Source organism: Eulemur rufifrons, chromosome 1 (genome assembly GCF_041146395.1).
Source record: "Eulemur rufifrons isolate Redbay chromosome 1, OSU_ERuf_1, whole genome shotgun sequence".
NCBI classification, from domain to species: domain Eukaryota; kingdom Metazoa; phylum Chordata; class Mammalia; order Primates; family Lemuridae; genus Eulemur; species Eulemur rufifrons.
The window spans coordinates 49,277,998-49,298,259 of record NC_090983.1 but is presented as its reverse complement, the minus strand read 5'-3'; the positions used below and the strand labels follow the sequence as shown (position 1 = coordinate 49,298,259).

The 20,262-nt window shown below is 34.4% G+C and overlaps 1 protein-coding gene across 4 annotated transcripts in view; it reads right to left on the bottom strand.

Moving 5' to 3' along the window:
• TTN (titin) overlaps positions 1-20,262 on the bottom strand; it is a 268,870-nt gene that overhangs the window by 99,469 nt on the left and 149,139 nt on the right. For 2 of the 4 annotated variants that reach the window (XM_069470255.1, XM_069470265.1), the window contains 24 exons: positions 18,594-18,704; positions 17,205-17,279; positions 14,880-14,960; positions 13,916-13,990; positions 13,194-13,283; positions 12,686-12,748; positions 12,337-12,426; positions 10,431-10,478; positions 9,478-9,879; positions 9,040-9,318; positions 8,515-8,790; positions 8,238-8,377; positions 7,814-7,940; positions 7,457-7,720; positions 6,906-7,172; positions 6,502-6,765; positions 6,274-6,413; positions 6,001-6,127; positions 5,609-5,875; positions 5,227-5,493; positions 4,159-4,425; positions 3,928-4,067; positions 3,354-3,480; positions 2,424-2,566 (listed from right to left, as the gene is read on the bottom strand). In XM_069470255.1, coding sequence (XP_069326356.1) covers positions 2,424-2,566; positions 3,354-3,480; positions 3,928-4,067; positions 4,159-4,425; positions 5,227-5,493; positions 5,609-5,875; positions 6,001-6,127; positions 6,274-6,413; positions 6,502-6,765; positions 6,906-7,172; positions 7,457-7,720; positions 7,814-7,940; positions 8,238-8,377; positions 8,515-8,790; positions 9,040-9,318; positions 9,478-9,879; positions 10,431-10,478; positions 12,337-12,426; positions 12,686-12,748; positions 13,194-13,283; positions 13,916-13,990; positions 14,880-14,960; positions 17,205-17,279; positions 18,594-18,704 — 4,130 coding nt within the window. The remainder of the gene's footprint in view (positions 1-2,423; positions 2,567-3,353; positions 3,481-3,927; positions 4,068-4,158; positions 4,426-5,226; positions 5,494-5,608; positions 5,876-6,000; positions 6,128-6,273; positions 6,414-6,501; positions 6,766-6,905; positions 7,173-7,456; positions 7,721-7,813; positions 7,941-8,237; positions 8,378-8,514; positions 8,791-9,039; positions 9,319-9,477; positions 9,880-10,430; positions 10,479-12,336; positions 12,427-12,685; positions 12,749-13,193; positions 13,284-13,915; positions 13,991-14,879; positions 14,961-17,204; positions 17,280-18,593; positions 18,705-20,262) is intronic. The other 2 variants (XM_069470275.1, XM_069470284.1) reach the window with 1 other exon arrangement.

Genomic DNA, 20,262 nt, shown 5'->3' with positions numbered 1-20,262 from the left:
GGTGGATTATGTAAGGATAATGTTAGAGATTATCTTTTTAAAATATTAATTTATAATGGAAGCATATTGTTGTTATGCAGTAGGCCTTATGACTATGACCAAATTATTAAAGTTTAAATCCAAATTTATCAAAGGCCATTTAGGACTTAGCAATCCTTTCTTAAATTGATAGCCAAAAAAAAAAAAAAAGAAAAACAAAAAAGGCAAACAACTCATTTCTAAATTTTTTTCTTCATATTTCCTATTCTCTTTCCTATTTTTATAACTTGTTTTTGTTTGGTTGGTTGTAATTTTGGAGGCTAAAGGCCTGAATTAAATTGACAAGAACAAGTTTGTTCTGATAGACTTAATTTAAATAAAGCCTGTAAAATGTAATAACATGATTTTGTTACTTCACAGTTTATATTTAAGTTCTTTTTGAAAAGAGACATTTAAGTAATGTAGGAGCAAGTTCATAAAAGGCTGAAGTATTTTGGGTGGCTAGAATAAAGGATTAAAATTCCCATGCCAAGAGAGACACAGGGGGTCCTATAGAATTATAGTAACCCGATCCTTTCTAACACCAGAAAAAAATTTTTAGCAACAATAAGAGACTTTTTTTTTGAGTAAGAGAAATGTGAATAAGACTTTTTAGGAGTCTACATTTTAAATTAAAATAGTACAGTCTTTACATTAGAACTAAGACTGATCTTTTAATAAAAAGCTTTTAATTTGACCAAAAGATACTCAGTAGCTAAAGAATAATATCATTTGTCCCTAAGCAGTATTTCTATATGCAAATCATGAATTTATAGAACTAGAAAGAATTGTGAAAAGTCACCCAATTCTCTGCCTTTATTTATTTATTTTATTATTCTTTTTAGAGATGGGGTCTCGCTCTGTCACCCTGGCTGGAGTACAGTGGCATGATCACAGCTCACAGCAGCCTGGAACTCCAGGGCTCAAGTGATCCTCCCACCTCAGCCTCCCAAGTAGCTGGGACTACAGGTGTGAGCCACTGCGCCAGGCCAATTCTCTGCTTTTAGACATCAAGTTAATTAAACCACACTTAATAGGGAAAAATAATTTAAAATAAAGGTAGAGATGTCCCCATCACCCAGTTTAATACTTAGAAGACTTCATTGTAAGGAAGGTTTTCTGATATGCAACTTAATTTTCAAGCTACAATTTGAATGTCCTGCTAGTTTCTCTAGTTGGTAAAAAAGGAGACCAAAAAGTTCTCCTTATAGTTTGTATAACAGGCAGACCTTATCTATCCAACGACTGTTATTGAAATACCCTGTAATCACTTTGGGAGAATACTAGTTTTTTTGGTTGGTTTTAAGGCAGTCGTTTAAAGGCATTGCTTTCTAATACTTTAATCAACTTTATGGCTCTTTGTTAAACTGAATCTCTTTTTACTTATATTCCTTTGTGTCTTCAAAGTTTGATTTGTATTGAGGTCTTGATACCACACTCAAGATTATTTCTGAAACATTGGGGAGAAATGCCATAGAACAAATGTAGTGTCCTGTGCCTTATTTCCAACCCATGCTGGGCATATTTTATATATTTTATTTCAAGAATTCAAAATCAAGATAATTTAAACACATAACATTGTTTCTGGGGGACAAAATACATAGGTCAATTTAGGCAAATTGTATTTTGGTCTATCTGAATAATCTTTAGATTTTACTTAGGAGTAAAATCTTGGGCATATAGAATGTTCGTAAAACCTGACACTGGGAGCTGGCTATTTACCAAAAATTCTTAAAATATATTCATTCATACATGTGGATAACCACAGGGCCCTTCTTTCTTGTCAGTACCATCAGTTGCACTTTAAATAGTCCACTTGCATTCCAGAATTTGCACAGCTCAAAGCACTTGAAGGTTAAAAATAGCTTTGGAGAAATGCTTGAAGAGCAAATCTGCCCAGAAGTTATCTCAACTACTTGATCAACTGCCTGAAATGGAATTCAATCTTCTCCTCTTAATCCCCTTATATGCAGAACACTAGATAGCAAGAAGAGAATTAGTCTTAAAACTTAATGTGCAGAATACATTGCACGTTAAAACTTTTTGCAGAACATCTAATCAGAAAACCTTTTTGATCCTTCCTATCTTCTGGTTAATTAAACAAACTATCGATGATAGTTTAGCCTTGCTAAAGAGTATTTGGCTTTTCATTAAAAAACTAAAACTTGGTCATATTTTAAATTTTTATTCCTATTTCAATAAAAATATCAGGTTAAACTCAACAAAAATTTGAAAAATCTGCTCTACAATTTCAGCAAAAGCCAGGTTAGAGGAGGGAGGAAAAAGGCAAAGATGGAGGAAGGGACATTAGAAAGAGCAAAGAATAAAGAACACATAAGAGAAAGTGGAAGAACCCGAGAGGAAAAGGACCAGTACGACATGGCAACCATGCGCCTGCTTCTTACCTTATCGCTGGGCTCTAGTTTCTTCCCTTTGAGATACCACTCCACCGGGATATCCTCGTAAGAGAGCTCGCAGTCGAAAGTGGCTGTTTCCCCTGCAGTCACGGTGACATCCTTTAGAGGCCTCAGAAGACCAATGACTCGTGCTTTGCGAGAGGAAAGAAACAGCTTTGCGTTACTCATTTTGTAATTCCAAAAGAATAAATGCAGACTTAGTTATGAATCTCCATGGTTGCTTTCTTCAAGAACGAAAGAGCCACAAGACTGGCCGCTACTGTACCGCCCATGCGAGTGTGGCTTCGTGGTGCATAGATGGGGAGAGCTGGTGACGGCAGAGTGGGTATTAGTTAGGGGCCCTTTGATTTGGATGTACAAGGTCAGCAAGAATCTGCGCTGCATCTGTCGCTCTGACAGGCATCAAGTTCCCCTTGCTACATAAGGTATGTGACTTCCAAAATAACTAAGACTCTGATTGGGAGAGGACAAGGGGCCCTCAATCTCAGAGCCTGTCCATATCCATCAAACAATTTGCACCTTCCAAAAATGTTAGCCTAATGCTCTCCGCCTCTCTTCTTGAGTCTGAAATGCCCACACAGCAAAGTTTTTCTTTATGGTGCTACAGTTGTACAGCCACTTCACCGGTTCTGAGTTAGATTCTTATTATACGTATTTCTACTGTCAATGAAAAAATTACAGACTAGGAAAATCTGACTTGCTAAAGTTTCTTTTGTTCAAATGGCAAGGTCAATGAAATTTCCAAAACTTTAGATTTGAACCACCTCTGTATTGGGATGTCAAAGAAGCAAATACAAAAAAGCCAGTTTTTGTACTTCAAACCTGTTTTCTAATTAAACAATTCAAGTTAATTTTGCTCACATTCATTTTTCTGCAAAAGTATTTATTTAATTTTCAGCAAAAACATGCCATACTTACGCTTAACTCGGAGGTGGGCACTAGATTTAACATTGGCAGCTTGGAACTCTACCCCACCGGTCTGGTCCAGGCGGCAGTTGTGCAAAATAAGGAAGTGCATTTTGCCTTCTTCCTTAATCTCACAATCCTGTACCAAAAAAGAGCAAAAGTTTCATAGGAGATAATTTTTTTTGAGATTTTTTTTTTCCCCTAAGGATAGAATTTCATAATTAAAGGAATGCTACAAATAAATGGTGAGGGAGCTTTATTTAACTTTGAGCTCTTTCTTTTGTGAAATAAAGCTTACAGGTACTATCAGGAAAGTAACATTTATTTTAGTTGTATAATTCTGAACAAACTAGCAGCAACACAGAATATCTACAAACTTGTACCCACTCTGCTGGATCAAAAATAATGCAGGAGTGCCTGTTTGAACCCATTTGTAGACCCTAATACCTCTCTTTGGCTTACAGTCTGACAGAAAACGTGCTATCATGTTTTAAATGTCCTGCATGCACTCTGACTTTCACCTGCCCTTTTCTATAATATTTCACACAGCTCCTTTAGGCGTTGACAAGTTCAGAAATAGCCTTACAGGTGTTTGGAGTAGGGCCTCTCCCTTGAGTTTCCAGTTGGCATGGATATCATCTTCAGAGATCTCGGTTTCAAAGCGGGCCGTCTCAGTCTCCATCACCTCCACACTGTGAAGGGGTCGCACCAGTTTAATTTCCCGATCTAGAAAAGTGAAGGGTCCACATGTGCCATTAGCCTCTAGCAGAAATAATTCCAGTGGCTTCAAGAGTGAAACTCATGGAATTTTCCTTACCTTCAATGTTAAGTTTTCCTGAGGTTTTATCCGTCCCGCAGTCACAGGTGTACTGTCCGATATCTGATTTCAAAGCTTTCTTTAGGATTAGCATGCGCTTCTTGCCGTCCGCCTTAATAATAGCATTTTTGGATGGCTTTATTTCCTGCCCATCCTTAAACCATTTCACTGGTGCATCTGCTTTGCTAATTTCACACTGTAGAATCACTTCGTCTTTCTCTACGGCGGTGTAATCTTGAAGCTTTCCTGTAAAATATGGATCTCCCTCTGCAAGTAAAGTATAAATGAAAAAATTTTATTAACCACCTAGGGAAATGATCATTTCTTGGAAAGTTTAAGAGGCAACTCACAGAGTGCTGGTTATATTTTAAAACTATACCAAGTGTTCAATCATTTAACATGTTTATGTTCAAAAGTTCTCTAAATATTAGAAAGAGAATCCATGCATGGGATTTATCAAGATTGAATCCATCTATATTATGTTTTAAAATATTGCATTAACAGTAGTTTAAAAGACACTGAAATTTAGCTTCAAATATAATTATGTGTTCCTCCATTATTTGACTGAATTTTGAATTTTTTAGCAACTCTATTATGTCTAGTTTACCTTTAAGCTTTCAGATTCATATTAGTTTTTCTAAATCAGTTAATAGTGTCTATATATGTTAGATTTCTTACTTAATCTTCTTGATATTGTGGCCAAGAAAAACAAGGAGGCTTTTTAATGTAAGTTCTGTATTATCGTCTCTAATTAGAAACTTGAAAAATATTTCTCTGAAATATTTTGATAAAGTGAAGAGAAAGTATTTATATATTCCTATTTTAAACATGACAGAGCTCAAAAATTGATCAAGAGTTCTACTTTTAATTTTAATGTGCTATTTTATGGGCCTAAGCTAGTATCTTCATTACTTAATGTCCTCATATTTTTAGGTAAAAGTGGCCTGATTACATATGTGATAGCTGCTTTCATGAAAAATACACTTAGAAGACTAATTTATGTAATAGATTCTCCACAAATTTCTGCTGAATTTAATACAATAAAATTAAATTTTAAAAAGCACCTACCAAGCACAGTGAGTTTAGCTTCTGAACTTAGCCCCATAGCTTCTACTTTAATTTGGGAGGTGTCATCAATAGACAGGTTTCTAAAGGTGATTGAATGAATTTTCCCTTCATCATCCATTGAGACCAGCCTGGTGGTGTGTAGGCGATTGTCATTCTTGAACCATTTAACTCGGATGTTATCATGGGACAACTCCACAGTAAACACAGCACTTTCCTTCTCCTTGGCGGTTACATCCTTCAGAGGGGTGAGGAATTTAAGCCGGATGCCTGTTAAGAAAAAAAAAAAAAAAAAAAAGACCTTATTAATTCAGTACTTTATTCTCTATAAAAATAAAAGCAAAAAAGTCATTTTGGGGTGGCCTATTTAATAAAAAATATTTACCTTCGATGATCAGTTTGCCACTTGTATGCTTATCTTCAGCTTCAAATATGTATTTTGCTTCATCTTCAAAAGCGGCTGACTTGATCACCATTGAATGCTTAGTGCCATCCTTTATAAGCTCAATTTTTTCATCACCTGTGATTTCCTGGGTTCCTTTTAGCCAACGGAATGTTTTGGGCTCCCTGGATACTTCACACTCAAACTTAGCCTCATCCTTCTCGAAGACTTTCACGTCACTGAGAGGTGTGATGAAGATAAGAGGCAGTTCTGAAACAAAAGGCCAGTGGAAAAAGTCAGAATATGCTTCCATTCATGACCCCTGATGGATGCAGGGGCTTCTCAGGAAGTCTTGCAAAGGAAATACAAAATGGTGGCTGACAAGCGGCGCATACCTTTCACTTTGAGATTGGCTGCAGATTTAGCATTAGCGGCCTGGAAGGAAACCTCTCCTGTCATATCCAGCTGACAGTTATAAAGGACCAGAACATGCTTCTTCCCATCTTGAATGATTTCACAGTCCTGTTTGGAGTGAGGGTGAGAAGGAAAGAAAGAACATCGTTTACATAAGTAGTCATTCCTACAAATCATGGAAAGATTTCATACCCTTCTTCACCCTGAACAACCAAGCTCCCCACTTCCTGTATGATCAGCTAATCCTGACTTACGGGGGAAGCAGTCAGAGGCTGTCCTTTTAACTTCCACTGGCCGTGAACATCCGGTTCAGAAAGCTCAACTTCAAAGCGGGCTGTTTCACCAACAAACAGTTCTACTCCATACAGAGGCTTTTCCACTTTTATTAGTCGAGCTGAAATTGTACAAAGTTTTGTTAGCACAACTGAACAAATAAACTGCAGCCTCAGATAGGGTCAATTTTACATTTTTGAGTAACTCACCCTCAACATTAAGGTTGGCCGTTGTCTTGTCTGTGCCGCAGTCACACACATACTCCCCTTTATCTTTAAGTTCCGCCTTTTTGATTTTTAAGATGCGGCGCAGGCCATCTGTCTTGATAGAATATTTGGGTGAAGGGACGATCTCTTCACCATCCTTGAACCATTTCACAGGCACATCTTTGCTCACTTCACACTTCAAGATAATCTCATCCTTCTCCACTCCAGTTTTGTCATGTAATTTCACAGTGAAGTAGGGATCGGCCTCTGTAAAAGACGTTCCACATGTATCAGAAGAATGTGAAAACTCAAGTTTACAAAAGAGTAACAGGTTGCTCTTTAATTTAATTGCTATCCACTCCCACCATCCAGAAACTGGTTATCTAGTTATAGCTGTTCACATTTACCTAAGACCTTCAGTTGTGCTGTGGAGCTCAGATCCTTGACTTGGGCTTTTATCTGAGAGATATCATCCAGTGTCACTTCTCTCATTTCCAATTTGTGCGTCTTGCCCTCGGATGAGATGAGGACCGTTCTGCTTGTGTGGAGTTTGGCATCATTTTTGAACCAGACTACATGCATTTTCTCATGAGAAAGCTCACAAACAAAAGTTGCTGTTTGACCTTCTTTCACTGTTTGATCTTCAAGAGGTGATATGAATTTCAGTCTTACACCTGCAACGCAAGCATGGATAATATGCTCAGAAACAAAATTTACGTTTGGAAAGATTCTAGTCTAATCTGCCTGCGTAAAAGGGACCCGTTTCACAGGGCATTTATTTATCTATTCGCCTTTTCAAATAGAGCTCCATTAAAAAAAAGGGGGTTGTTTTGGTAGCCTGTGAAAGTAAATTAGGGGTGCTGATTGTCACAGTTTTTAGAACTTGGCATTCTCTCTTTAAAGTCAAATATTTGTGTGCCTACCTGTGGGATATCACAGATCTCATCAACTCTCTTACCTGTAACAAATAACCGTGCTGAGGACTTCTTGCCATCCACCTCAGCCGTATAGACGCCTTCATCATCAAATTGAGAATCATTGATAACAAGAATGTGTTTCTTTCCATCGGCGATGATATCAAATTTGTCAGATGACTTGATTATATCAGGTCCTTTAGACCATATGACATTTGCCTCTCGGGTGAGGACACATTCAAATCGAGCCTGTCGCCTTTCTGGAACAGTGACATCCTTCAGGGGCACAGCAAAGTCAAGTTCGATTTCTGAAAATCAAACATTAATAGTGAGGTTTTGCAGAACGCAGAGGGGTGTGAAATGAAGTTGAGGCCACTCCAGGAGTTCTAAAAGCCCTGTACCTTTCACTGTCAAAATGGCGGTTGTAATTGCATTAAGGGCCTGGTAGAGGACTTCACCAGCTTGGTCCAGTTTGACTTTGTGCAAAGTTAGGAAGCGTTTTCCACCTTCTGCTTTGATTTCACAAGTCTGAAAGACAATAGTTTTAGTTAGCATTCAAAAGATAAAATCCCCTGGAGAAGAAATGTTTCAGATACAGATTTCAATGGAGTTTAAAAAATTACTACTAATAAAAGTAAGCAGAACATCTTCTGTCATAAAATTGTCCAAGGTGTCCACAAATACTGCATCAAATTCCTTCCCTTTTTGGAGACTTTAGAAGCCCAAAGTAACTTCACTATTATTAAATGAAATCTGAATGTCAAACATGACTGTAGAACATAGTTATTTTGTATGACTAACAACTTAAAATGGGAAATTACTCACAGGTGAGGGCCTTAGAAGTTCTCCCTTCAGTTTCCATTGTCCAGGAATGTCTGCCTCTGAGATTTCTGCATCAAAGCTTGCACTTTCCTTCTCATAAATGGTGACATCTTCTATTGGTTTGAGCAGTTCAACTTCACGATCTGTATTCATCAGGGATGAAATAACATAATGCTTTAAACAATCTAACAATGCTTTACTTTTGTGTTTTTTGACATGTTATTTTGCCTTATGCATGTATAAAACTTATTTTTCAGAATAAAAGGTAAGATTTTTATACCTCCAAGTGTCAGCTTTGCAGGGTATCTTTTCCCTTCAATTTCTACTGCATATTCACCAATATCTTCTGGCATAGCATTCTTGATTTTGAGGAATAGTTTGTTTCCATCTCTCAATATTTCAGTCTTATCAGTTGGTTCCAAGGGGAGTTCATCGTATCCTCTGAACCACTTAATGTTTGGAGTATCTTTAGCTATGATACAGGCGAAAGTAGCTGTCCCCTTGGGTTTCACATGCTGGTCTCGTATAGGTTTCACCAGCCAATCCCTAATGACTTCTGTATGAAAATGAGATCAGAAAGGGGGTTATGATCTGAACAAGTAAGAGAAATAACTTCCTTAGTAAATTTCACAAATAGAAAAATTTTGCAAAACTGAACATAATTAATCTGCTATGAGATATTGATATTCTTCTTGTTATATAAGGTACAAGACTTTTGCTATTCTGATACTAGAAAATAAAGTACTTTCTTCCAATTTTTTAGTCTCGTAATAAGCAGAACAAAATGTCCCAGCAAAGTACTAACCTACTACTTTTACGCAAGATGAGCATTCCAGGTTGTTGGCATTTTCCACAGTAACTGTGTACGTTCCAGCGTCAGTATCATCTGCATCGTTAATGGTCAGGGCCCTCAACAAGCCGATGACACCGGGCACGATTCGACCAGGTTTCTCCACCACAATCTTCCCATCCTTCCTCCAGACCACATCGCGCTCTTTGTTTAACTCACAGCTCAAGTACAATGGCTGTCCTTTGACCACGGTGACTTCCTCTTCCAGTGTTTTTACAAAACGCACAGGAAGCTCTGTGGAGAATTTCAGTGTATATTTCAATACATATAACGTTTCCAATGAAATAAAACTTGGAAATAAGAGATTTTGTCTAAAACTATGGTAAAAAGTTGCTACTAAGGTTTACTGTATTAAAGTCTAATACAGATCATGTTCAGAAGACTGGAAGTTACCTTCTACAACAAGTTTAGCTGTGGAGGTCTTTTCTTTGTTTCCCAAACGTAAAACACAGGTATATTCACCAGCATCGGAAAGCTGGACATCAATGATATGCAGTTTTCTGTCTTTACCGTCTGCGATGAACCTGTGCTTTGGGCTCTCGCGGATGTTGCTGCCATCTTTCATCCAGGTTGTAATTGCAGTGGAGGGAGAGACTAAACATTCAAAGATTGCAGAAGAGCCAACGAACTCTGATTCAGTCAAGACAATGTCTTGGATTTCCTTCACAAACTTCAGTGGCACGGCCCTTAGCTGGTAGGTGAACGGTGCCTCATCAGGAGGTTTCTCCCCACCACTTCCTGGCCGTAACTTTTTCCTTTCAGCTTCTATTGGTGAAGGAGTCTTTTTGGCTACACCTAATTCAAAGTAAAATGAAAAGTTGATGTGGCATCTCCAAAGGAGTCAGAAAGTGCAGACTTTGCTGCCAGCTGGATAAAACCAGCCATAAAGCAATTAAAAGACAAGAACAGAAAATTAAAGACCAGGCAATTGAAAGGTCAATTGAATTTATGCTGCCTTGTTTCAGACAGGAAAATGAGATGGTATAAGGAATCCATGAATAATAAATGCTCTTCATTTTCTCAAGTTTTAATCCTATGTATAATATATCCAGATTAATGTCTAATTATTTTATCTGCCATGTTTAAATATCATGCATATGAAAAATGAAGCTAAGAACTTATAGGACTCATGATACTAAAATATAGTTGGTTATACATATAATACCTACTTGCGTAATAGTAGAAATATATTATTTGAAATATCACAAAACATGCTAGTTTTAGCAAATCCAGTTAGAAATAATAAAGATTGTTATAAATTTTGAAATTTTTTTCCCTTTAACATAAAGTTTGGAAATTCACAGAATGAAAGATTACAATACAGGTACAAGGAAATTGAATCTCACCTTTGATGGGACCTTTTGGCTTAGCAGCCTCTTCCTTAGGTTTGGCTTCTGAAATAAAAAGAAAACTCAGCATTTAAACCATTTTCAGACTTATTTCATGTTTAGCAGTAAATTATACAGGGTAAGTCATGCTTTTTTTCAAATAAATATTAATACATAGAGAAATTGGTTTCCTTTATATGACTTTTATGGAGAATACTTTAATATTTCCAAGAAGGCAATCTCTCATGAGATTGATGAGACTAAGCTAAATTGACAACATATTTAGGATTAAAAATTCTTTCAGCAAGTGCCTTTATTCTCTTCCCATTTTTGGAAAATTCACTGTTGCCTTGTGAGGAATTTTGTTTTTGCCTAGCTGTGTAAAATGTTTTATGTGTTTATATATGTGTTGGTTATGTGAACCAAAGAAATAAGTTTTTGTCAACAAGAAATCAGTGTAGGAAAACGGGAAATGTCCTGGAAGTTACCAAAAGCCTTTCTTCTTTCTGTGTTTGAATTGAGCAGACAGACAAATCCAGGGAAGATTAGGGAAAAAAGGGTCTATGTGCCATACATATATGGGTTCCTTTGAAGATTTCCCTTAATTAGACAATGAACTAAGGCAAAAGCAAGAGAGTTTCTACATTTAGAGTTTGATTCAATTATTAATGCAGGGACAGTATAAACTATAGAACTAGTTCTCTAGCTTCTGCCCCTGGGATGTAAGAAAAGCTTTGTTTTTACACATACTTAACTAGCCCAATGGCAGTTTATCACTGTTTTCTAATAAAGGTACCACACTGAAATTATAAAAGTTTAAAAGAATAATGTCCAAATCATAAACATCAGTGACCAAGCATAAATATTAAAAATTAAGCTACTGTGAAAAGAACATAGTATATTTTTTCATGTCATTAAACACAAGAAAAACCCAAATATTTTGAGATAATTTTAAATAAAAATTTTCTAAGTAATTTAAAAAATATTTTTATAAACTTATGTGTAGTAGGTAATAAACATGTAAATATAAATATAGAACACATATATGATGTATAATTAATAATTAATAATCTAAATCAATGATATAAATTTTTTTCTAAGTGATTTTAAATAAAAATTTAAAAAGATTAGGCAACTTGCCAGAGTAAATAGTTAGGATGTGTATTTATCAATGATTTATAATTACACATCTAATCAGTTTGGGTTTTTAAATTATCACTTAGATGAGGAACTACTACATAGTTCATATACAACTAATTAAGTACCTTAAGTTTGGACTTGAGATATCTATACCATTAAGTTAGTACATTTAAGAAAATTATTATTGATCGAAACCCTTACGTACATTTAAAGGCTGAACTATGCAGTCTTTTTTTCTTTTTTCTTTTTTATTGTGATAAAATATACCTAATATAAAATTTACCATTTTACCCATTTTTAAGTGAACAATTCAGTTCCATTAAGTACATTCACAATGTTGTGCAACCAACAGCAATATCCATTTCCAGAACTTTTTCATTATCGCAATATAAAGGCTTTTTCAAAAATGAGAAATGATTGCTCTAGGGTATGGGGAAATCTGAAGCTCCGGGGGATTCCTGGATGTATGCTGTTGGAGGGTGTCTGTCTCCTTAGTTTTCATGAGCCCTGAATATATTCATTACTTAATCCCCAAACACACTGAAGAAACGGTGCACTGCAGGAATGTACATTCCATACAAAACACAATATGCAGCTATCGGGCAAGAGAGAAGGTAAGGAAAGTATATCAGATGAAGAAAAGGTGAGAACTTACCATAAACACCCATTATTGAAAGGATGCCTTTGTTACAACATAATTTAGGGCTTGAATTTTAATCAAGTATGGATACTTTTATTAAGCCACCAAAATAAACTAGCAAAAAGAGAACTACAGGATAAATACCTGCTTTCTTTCCAACCACCGGCACTGTTACTGGGGCAGCGATGGGCGTTGGTGTGGGCTCCATGGGAGGTGGTTTGATTACTTTCACTTCTGTAGAGAGATGTCCATTGTATTAATGTCTCTATTTATCATTCCCTAAAAGCTTATTTGGTGGCCTGTTTGCCTTTTCTGATATAACTTTGAAATCTTCAAATGACTAGTTTTTCAGAGAATAATACATTAAGCATATAGAGACATTATAAATCATTTGATACATGCTGACTTTTACTTACTATTTCTTATTAACTACACATTATTTGAATGAATCATGAAGGAATATGCTGTTGACATTGAGGATAAGCTTGCTCACCTGGCTCAGGTTTTGGTTTAGCTTCGGGTCCAGGGAGAGGTATTGGCGGCTTAATTTCAGGCACTAAAAAAATTCACAGTAATGAGCAGGTTATCATAGTATTTTTGAAGCTTTCCACAAAGTCAAAACCAAAATTAAATAGACTTAACATATCTTGGAGGATATCAGAGTTTATATACACGTAGTTATCAAATCTAGTATTTGATCTAAGTTTATTTTTCATTTTAAACAAAATACTAGGAAAATATAGTTAGGCAAAATTTTATGGGTTTTAATGTTGTTCTTCATCTCACTGCCTGTAAATACATTTTTTTCCTAGTAATTTATTTAACAGCTAGGTGATTATTAGCCAATTGCACGAGAGGGTGAAATGGTAAAGAAAATGAAGCCATATGTGATGACCAGATTAAGGTCATGTGTTTAAATCTTAATGCCAGTGTAATGATATTTTAAATGATATATATTTGCATTTTTAGAAACAACTAAGAAAGTGCCAGTAGGTTTATACCTTTTGTTGGTTCAGGAACTTTCCTTTCTCTTTTCGTAACAGGAGGCACTTCAACCTCTTCAACGACGGCTTTTGGAGGTGGTTCTGGTACTTTAAGATAAAAAGATTATTTGTAGTGTTAAGACTTGAATATTTAGAAATCAACTCATCTGAAATATCAGATTAAACAATTTATTTTTCAAAAGCTTTATTGATTTTTTTAAAGACCTTATAGTCTATCAATTAATTTCTATTTTTCTCTCCTTCACTCTGCCTCAGTTTATTTTTCTTTCTTTTATTCCATCCCCTTGTCCCTCACCCCCATTAGTTCTACCTTTATAAATCACTTCTATAATAGTTCCCAGTAATTACACCCTTTGAGCATAGGCTAATGATGAAAACCAACCCACTTACAAAGCTCCCAGATTTTATGAAACCTTTGCTAACACCCTCCTATGAAGTTATTCTGCAGCCAACTTGATTATTTCAGTCATTTCCACTGGAAGAACTTAAGTGGCAAAGTAATAATAAGAATGAAGTACAGAGAAATACATGAATGGATTTGGGAATTACTATAAAAATGTTTAAACAGAAAGCAGACAATGGAAAACATAGACTTACATCACAGATGAAATACGAAGCTATGTTTATATTTAGCTTCATTTATGTTTACAAGATAAACCTTTTGTTAAATGTCCATTTTGTTAAAAAATAATTTCACAAGTTGTCACTGAGATTCCTACCTGTAGGTTTTTTAACTTTTTCTAGTTTTTTAGGTTCTACTTTAGGTTCTTCTTCTTCAGGTCTCTTTCTTAGAACTTTAAAGACAAAAAGGTTTATATGTAAACCAAGACAAACCAATGAAGATGCTGAATAAGCTTGACAAATACAAATAATGTACAAAGCAATGAAAATGAAAAGCATGCGACCTAGTGCTCTGGAAAATTAGCATTTACACTAAAAATGCTTTTTTGTAAAAAAAAAAAAAAAAACTTTAAAAATAATACTCTAATTAAGTCATCGTAGTTAAATCTATTCAGAGACAAGTCTGCGGCAGAAATAGCTCCAACACAAAATGAATACTTTGAATAGTAACAAATTCTAACAGTAACTTAATGTTATAATTTAATGAGTATGTAAATAAGTAGAAAGTTTACTTAAGCAGAGGTATCTAAAGAAATGTGGTCCCGAAGTCAGTAATTCTATGTGAAGACAATGTTAGAGACTGATTTTCCATTTGAATATCTTGCTTCTAATTATTTAACATTTTATTAGTAGGAAAGAAATGTTCAGTTTTTCAAAAATGTTATTTATTAGTTGTGGTGATCCTGTGTGACATTTTAAAACTGAATACTGAATTTAAGCTTAAATAGTTTTTTGTGTTTAATAGGTTTAGTGTATTTTACTACATAATTTGGTTATAAAAATGGCAGTCATGGTCATTTTTGTTGTTAGTTTAGAATGCTATCAATATAATTATGCCTATTAACATTGTAAATTCCAAATGCTGTGAATGCTCACAAAATTTCTGTCTTTTTAAAAAGATTTGAAAATGATAGTCTTCTTAATTTTCAATCAAACTACAAACAAATTTTGATAAGTAGGGAATCTAATTCAAAGAAAACCAAGAGACAGAAACATTTTGTAAGCTTTCAAGTCAATTTTTTTATGTACTTAAAGCTGATAGATGGTTGAAAAATACTATACCGCTTTTCAGAACAACTTCTTCTTTTGGTGGAGGTTTAGGTTCAGGAAGTAATTTGCGAACTTTCTTTTCAACTCCAGGCACTTAAAAGAATATGATTTCAAATTTTGAAGTGAATGCATATAAAAACGGGATTTCAACAAGAAACATGTCTCTCTTAAAACTAGTTAACTCTAGTGCATCAAGTAACAATTATAGTTGCGTATAAATATCACAGAATTTAAAAAAATACATTTAAGTTATTTCCTCTGCAAACATCTATATAACCTTGTGATTAAATTCAATTACATTAACTGCAGGCAAATATATTCATCTTAAATGAGTGTAGAAGATAATTGTTCTGTACTGACTTTATGAATCTTTCATCAAATTACAGGGTTCTTGACAGCATCTTTGCCCCAACCTGAAATTGTAGATTGCCCAAATCTACACTGGTTTCTCCCCAGTCATTAAATACATTAAAATGATATTGGCAAGCATTAGTGCCATCATCAGTCTTTTCCACTGATGGAATAAGAAAGCCAAGGGATCCCGTTTGTGACCTTGATGGTAGGGAGGGGCCATATCTCACTTTAAGAACAGAAGCATCCTTTCTTAAGATTTCCTTTGTGAAATAATACTAACTTAAAATTATAGAACGATAGAATTTCATAGTTGGTGTTGGAAGCTCATTTTTCATGAGTAAGAAAATGTTCTTAAATTTAAACTAAGTGACCCAAGGAATTCTAAATTAACTTCCTCTTGTGTCTACAGTGCCTACCAAGCATGGTGGATGATTTTATTTTATAGAGTAGCCTCTTTTGCTATTGTAGCTCTCATGGATTTTAATGGGGGGAAAAAAAGAAAACATCTGGTGATTATTGAACCATTTACCTCTCTCCTTATGTCAATTAAAATCTAATTCAAAATATTATTTATTTGTATCATGTAATTATTTGTTTGCTTATATGAAATCTGAATTTGTTAGGTATTGCCATAAAATTTCCCATTTGATGCTTTAAACAAGATATTCACATTTCATTAGTTTTTTATGTGATAAAGATAACCTTGCCTAACTCTCACTTGAAAAATTTAAAACATATAAAAGGCAAATTTGTATTTTATTTTAAATAATCATTGTTTTCTAATGTCAAGTAATTTAAGTAAAAATTTTACAGTTAGACATTAATTTTTTATCCATGATAAATTATGCTGGTCTTCAATACTATTTTAGAGTCATCAATGTTCTTAATGCATAATTATTTTTATTGATTGAACTCAGAGGGAAGACCATGCATCTAACTGATATAAGTGGAGATGGCATAATATATATTTCCCTTATTTATATAATGGACATAGTGAAAATATATCTGCATTTGTTTTTATATATTATTATTTTATTTTTAAGATCTTATTGATGTTTGAGACTCAGGTGCAGAACACACCATTATAGCTGTTATTTTTAAAGTCATTAAATGTCATTACTTGCCATTTTAATGTTTACCAGTTACTCTCCATGATAACCTTATTTTGTATTCTCTACTTTATGAATCAGGAAATGTACATTCATACTGATGATTTTTTCCAAAATTTCAGAATGATCAAGAATGAGTCAATTTCTGGGTCTGGATGTATTGATTACTTAAACAGAACATTGTTACCCAATAAAATTACTAGAAAAGTTAATAAGTTTATTTTTGACAGATGTTTGATTTTTATAATCATTTATTTTTCTTTAGGGTCTAATTTTATATTGGGAAAATATTGTTTAAAGAAAAATAAATCTTGAAAAATGACCTGCATTGATAATGAAATTTTTCAAAATTTTGAGTTCTGTACACCTGAGAGAATGTCCTGTAGTCAGCCAGAAGAGAATGACAGGAAAGTCATATAGAAATCCCTATGAATCATTTTAATAACATAGAAGGAGGATATGACTTCTTTTTAATGCTTATAACACTGGCTAAATTGCTGATGTTCAGGTGAAATACCAAAACTTTCTATTACTAGCTCTCAGCATTTTAACCTAAGATGTCTTCTGCTATCAATTACAGCTAACCAGTAAAATGTGATATTTTTAAGTTTAGGATAATGCAAAAAGACATATGTGGATGAGACAAAGATTAAGTACTATCTATCCATATGAAATTGATGAGAGACAAAAGCAACACTCATGAGCCAGGACCATAAAAGCCACAAAAATACAAGAAATAAATGAGACTACTGTGATCATTAAAAGAGAGGGAGAGAGAGAGACAGAGAGAGAGAGAACATTCTAGGGAGGCAGAGAAAGCAAGAAGCAATGAAGGGATACCACATAGGAATGTATTTTCCAGCCTGTGAAATACCTTTCAGAGGTGTAGGCTCCACTTTTTCTGGAACCTCAGGTTTTGGTTTTTCAGGGACTTTCTTCTTTGTAACAGCTTTAAAGAATATGAACTTACTTTTATTATTTGTATATTTATTGTGAAGCAAATGATTAATTTTCTACTCTAAGAATCAAAACCAAGCTTTGCTTATAACCAGAGAATGTTAATAACAGCCAAGAACAGCCTCCAAAGAACATACAAGAAGCATTCAAACCATGAAAACAGATTGGTTTTACTCCAAAGTTGAGCAGTAAATTAAAGACTGGCTGAGAAGGCAATTTTTGTTCTTCACATGAGAAAGAAAATGTCCTTTGAGTATAAATTTTACATTAAGAGAAATGGACACACCCTTAATCAACAGATGGGTGACTTTTTAAAAGGCGTCCCCCTTTTCTACATCTGACTTAAAATGCTGGAAGGTGTCCCTGCTGGCCAGGAGGGGCAAGAATCCCCAGAAGCAATGTCTTTACTCTGGAAGATTCTGGCTTTCTAGATGTGTAGCTAAAGATGGGAAAAATGCTTATGTAAGAATATATCTAGATTATTTTAGATTAAAGAACCTCATGACATCACAAATAAGACAAATTTTTATTAAAACAAAAAGTATAATATATTTCTGTCAATTTATTTCAGCATTTGAAGACACTGATTTTTTTTAAATTAAGTAATATTGTGTCAATTCAAAGAAAAATCAAAATAAGAAGAATGAAGAGAAGTTTAATAATGGGAAGAGATGCTGGATACAAAGTGTATTAATAACTACTCTTTCCAGCTACCCTGAAAACCACTATACAATGCAACTGGGTTTTTATTAAGTTGCAAAAAATAAAATAAAAAAGAAAGTGGGAGAACAGTGACAGGTCTTGCTCTTTTCACGATATGTGAGCACATATTGGCTATTGGACCCCATGAATATATTACTTATATTTAAAAGCACATGCAATTCTTTGAGAACAAAATTTTGACTTTGGTATAAATTTGTTACTGCAATATTAAAAATATCTTGCAAAGACTTCTTAAACATTCCACATGCATAAGACCTTAAAGATAAGCATAGTGATGAAGCTTTGAAATCAGAAAACTCTCCCCACTCTACATGAGAAAGTTAGTTGGACAGCCCCTGCATCCAGATGTCCAGGATGACATTAGCGGTTCACTTTCTGACATTTGGGGCAACAGGTGTGGCTTGACAAGGCAACCCAGGGACCCTGGGGCAGCAGAAAACACACGTCTCTATGCAATCTCACAGCACAATCATATCTGAAAGTACACACTTCCAAGACTCGTATGTTTCTTTCAAGCATTATTTCAGATGGTTGGATAGAGTTTGAAGCAAATTAATAAGACTTTGGAAGTGGCATTTTATACCTTTAAGTTGGAACATTTTCTCCTTCAAGTCTTCCTTGGGTGGAGCAGGAGGAGGTGGGGGTCTTGGTTTGAGTTTTGGTTTCTCAATAACCTTCTTTTCAGGTTCAGGTTCTTGAAAGAGTATTTCAAAAGTATTAGTATCTGTATATGTTAGCATGTGGATATATAACATATTTGGTAGAAATTTAAATATATTTATGTATACCTATATATATGAAGTAAAAAGTTTGCTTTTTTAGACATATAATATCAGTATCCAACATAAAACATAAAAATATCAACACTGTACACAGATGATGAGAAATACAGCAAAGGTACCAATAAGAACAACAAAGGAAGCATCCAGACAAGCCACGTTTGACATGAGATAGTACAAATTACACGGAAACATAAGAATGTGGTGCACATTTAAAACAAAGAAAACCTTCCATACAGATACAAAGAAACCTACTACACATGTAGAACAACATAAACAACACACATTTCAAATGAAGAAGGTCATGATGAAGATTTAAGTCCAATTAATCCAATACAAAGAAACATAGAAATTTTTTTCTAGAAATAAAATATAGAAATTTTTTCCAATAAACAAAGAAATTTAAAACAAAGAAAACCTTCCATACAGATACAAAGAAACCTACTACACATGTAGAACAACATAAACAACACACATTTCAAGATGAAGAAGGTCATGATGAAGATTTAAGTCCAATTAATCCAATACCTCGTACTGGTATTTCTTCAGGCTGTGGTTCAGGTTCAGGTTCAGGTTCAGGTTCTTCAGGCTGAATATACTTTTCAATTTCACGTTCTTTAAAGAATGTTGACAAAGGATATAAGATTGTAACATAAAGTTCTTCATAAAGACACATACAAGTTTCACACAGACGCAAAGATTACAGTTGTGAAAAGAAAAATATACAATTCATGCAAATTCACTTGCATAGGAAAAGAGGTAAGATTCCCATTTTCTTATACTTGAACTTTCTAATAACAACTGAAAACTATTCAATGTATATTGATGGCAAATGAGATGACTTTTAAAATTTGATATTGAGTTATCATTTCAGGATCAAATTCAATTATCCCAGTTTTGCTTCAGTTAAGTGTACCTTTTGGAACTTATAATTGCCAATAAGAATAATCAAATTAAAGATTTTAATTCAAAAGAATATATTTGAAAAATAAAGTGGTGAAACGTATCAGAATGCTTTTGTATATAATTTCAAGAAGGAATGTCACCCTAAAAATACTTTTGTATTTCTAACAGGCATTTTCAAGAGATTAAAACAATTTTTATATATTTATATATATACCTTCAACAGGGGGAGTCTCTTTTCTACCAATGGTTATGGATGCTTTTTCTTCATATATTATTTCCTCAGGAGTCTCTTCAACTTTAAAAAACATAGTATTTTATTTTAGACTGTAGTCAGAATAGAATACTGCAGCTGCTAAGTTATGTATCAACTTAGTTACACTCTATAACATATTCTTCAGATGACCCCAAAATATCAGTAACTTCAATACTTGAGACAGACAGACAAATACATAAACCCTATATACAATCAAAGCAAGATGATGGAGACAACTGTCATCTTTCCAAAATTTATAGAGCAGCATGTACCTTGGGCAAGTGGAGCTGCTGGCTCTTCAGGAATAGGCACGG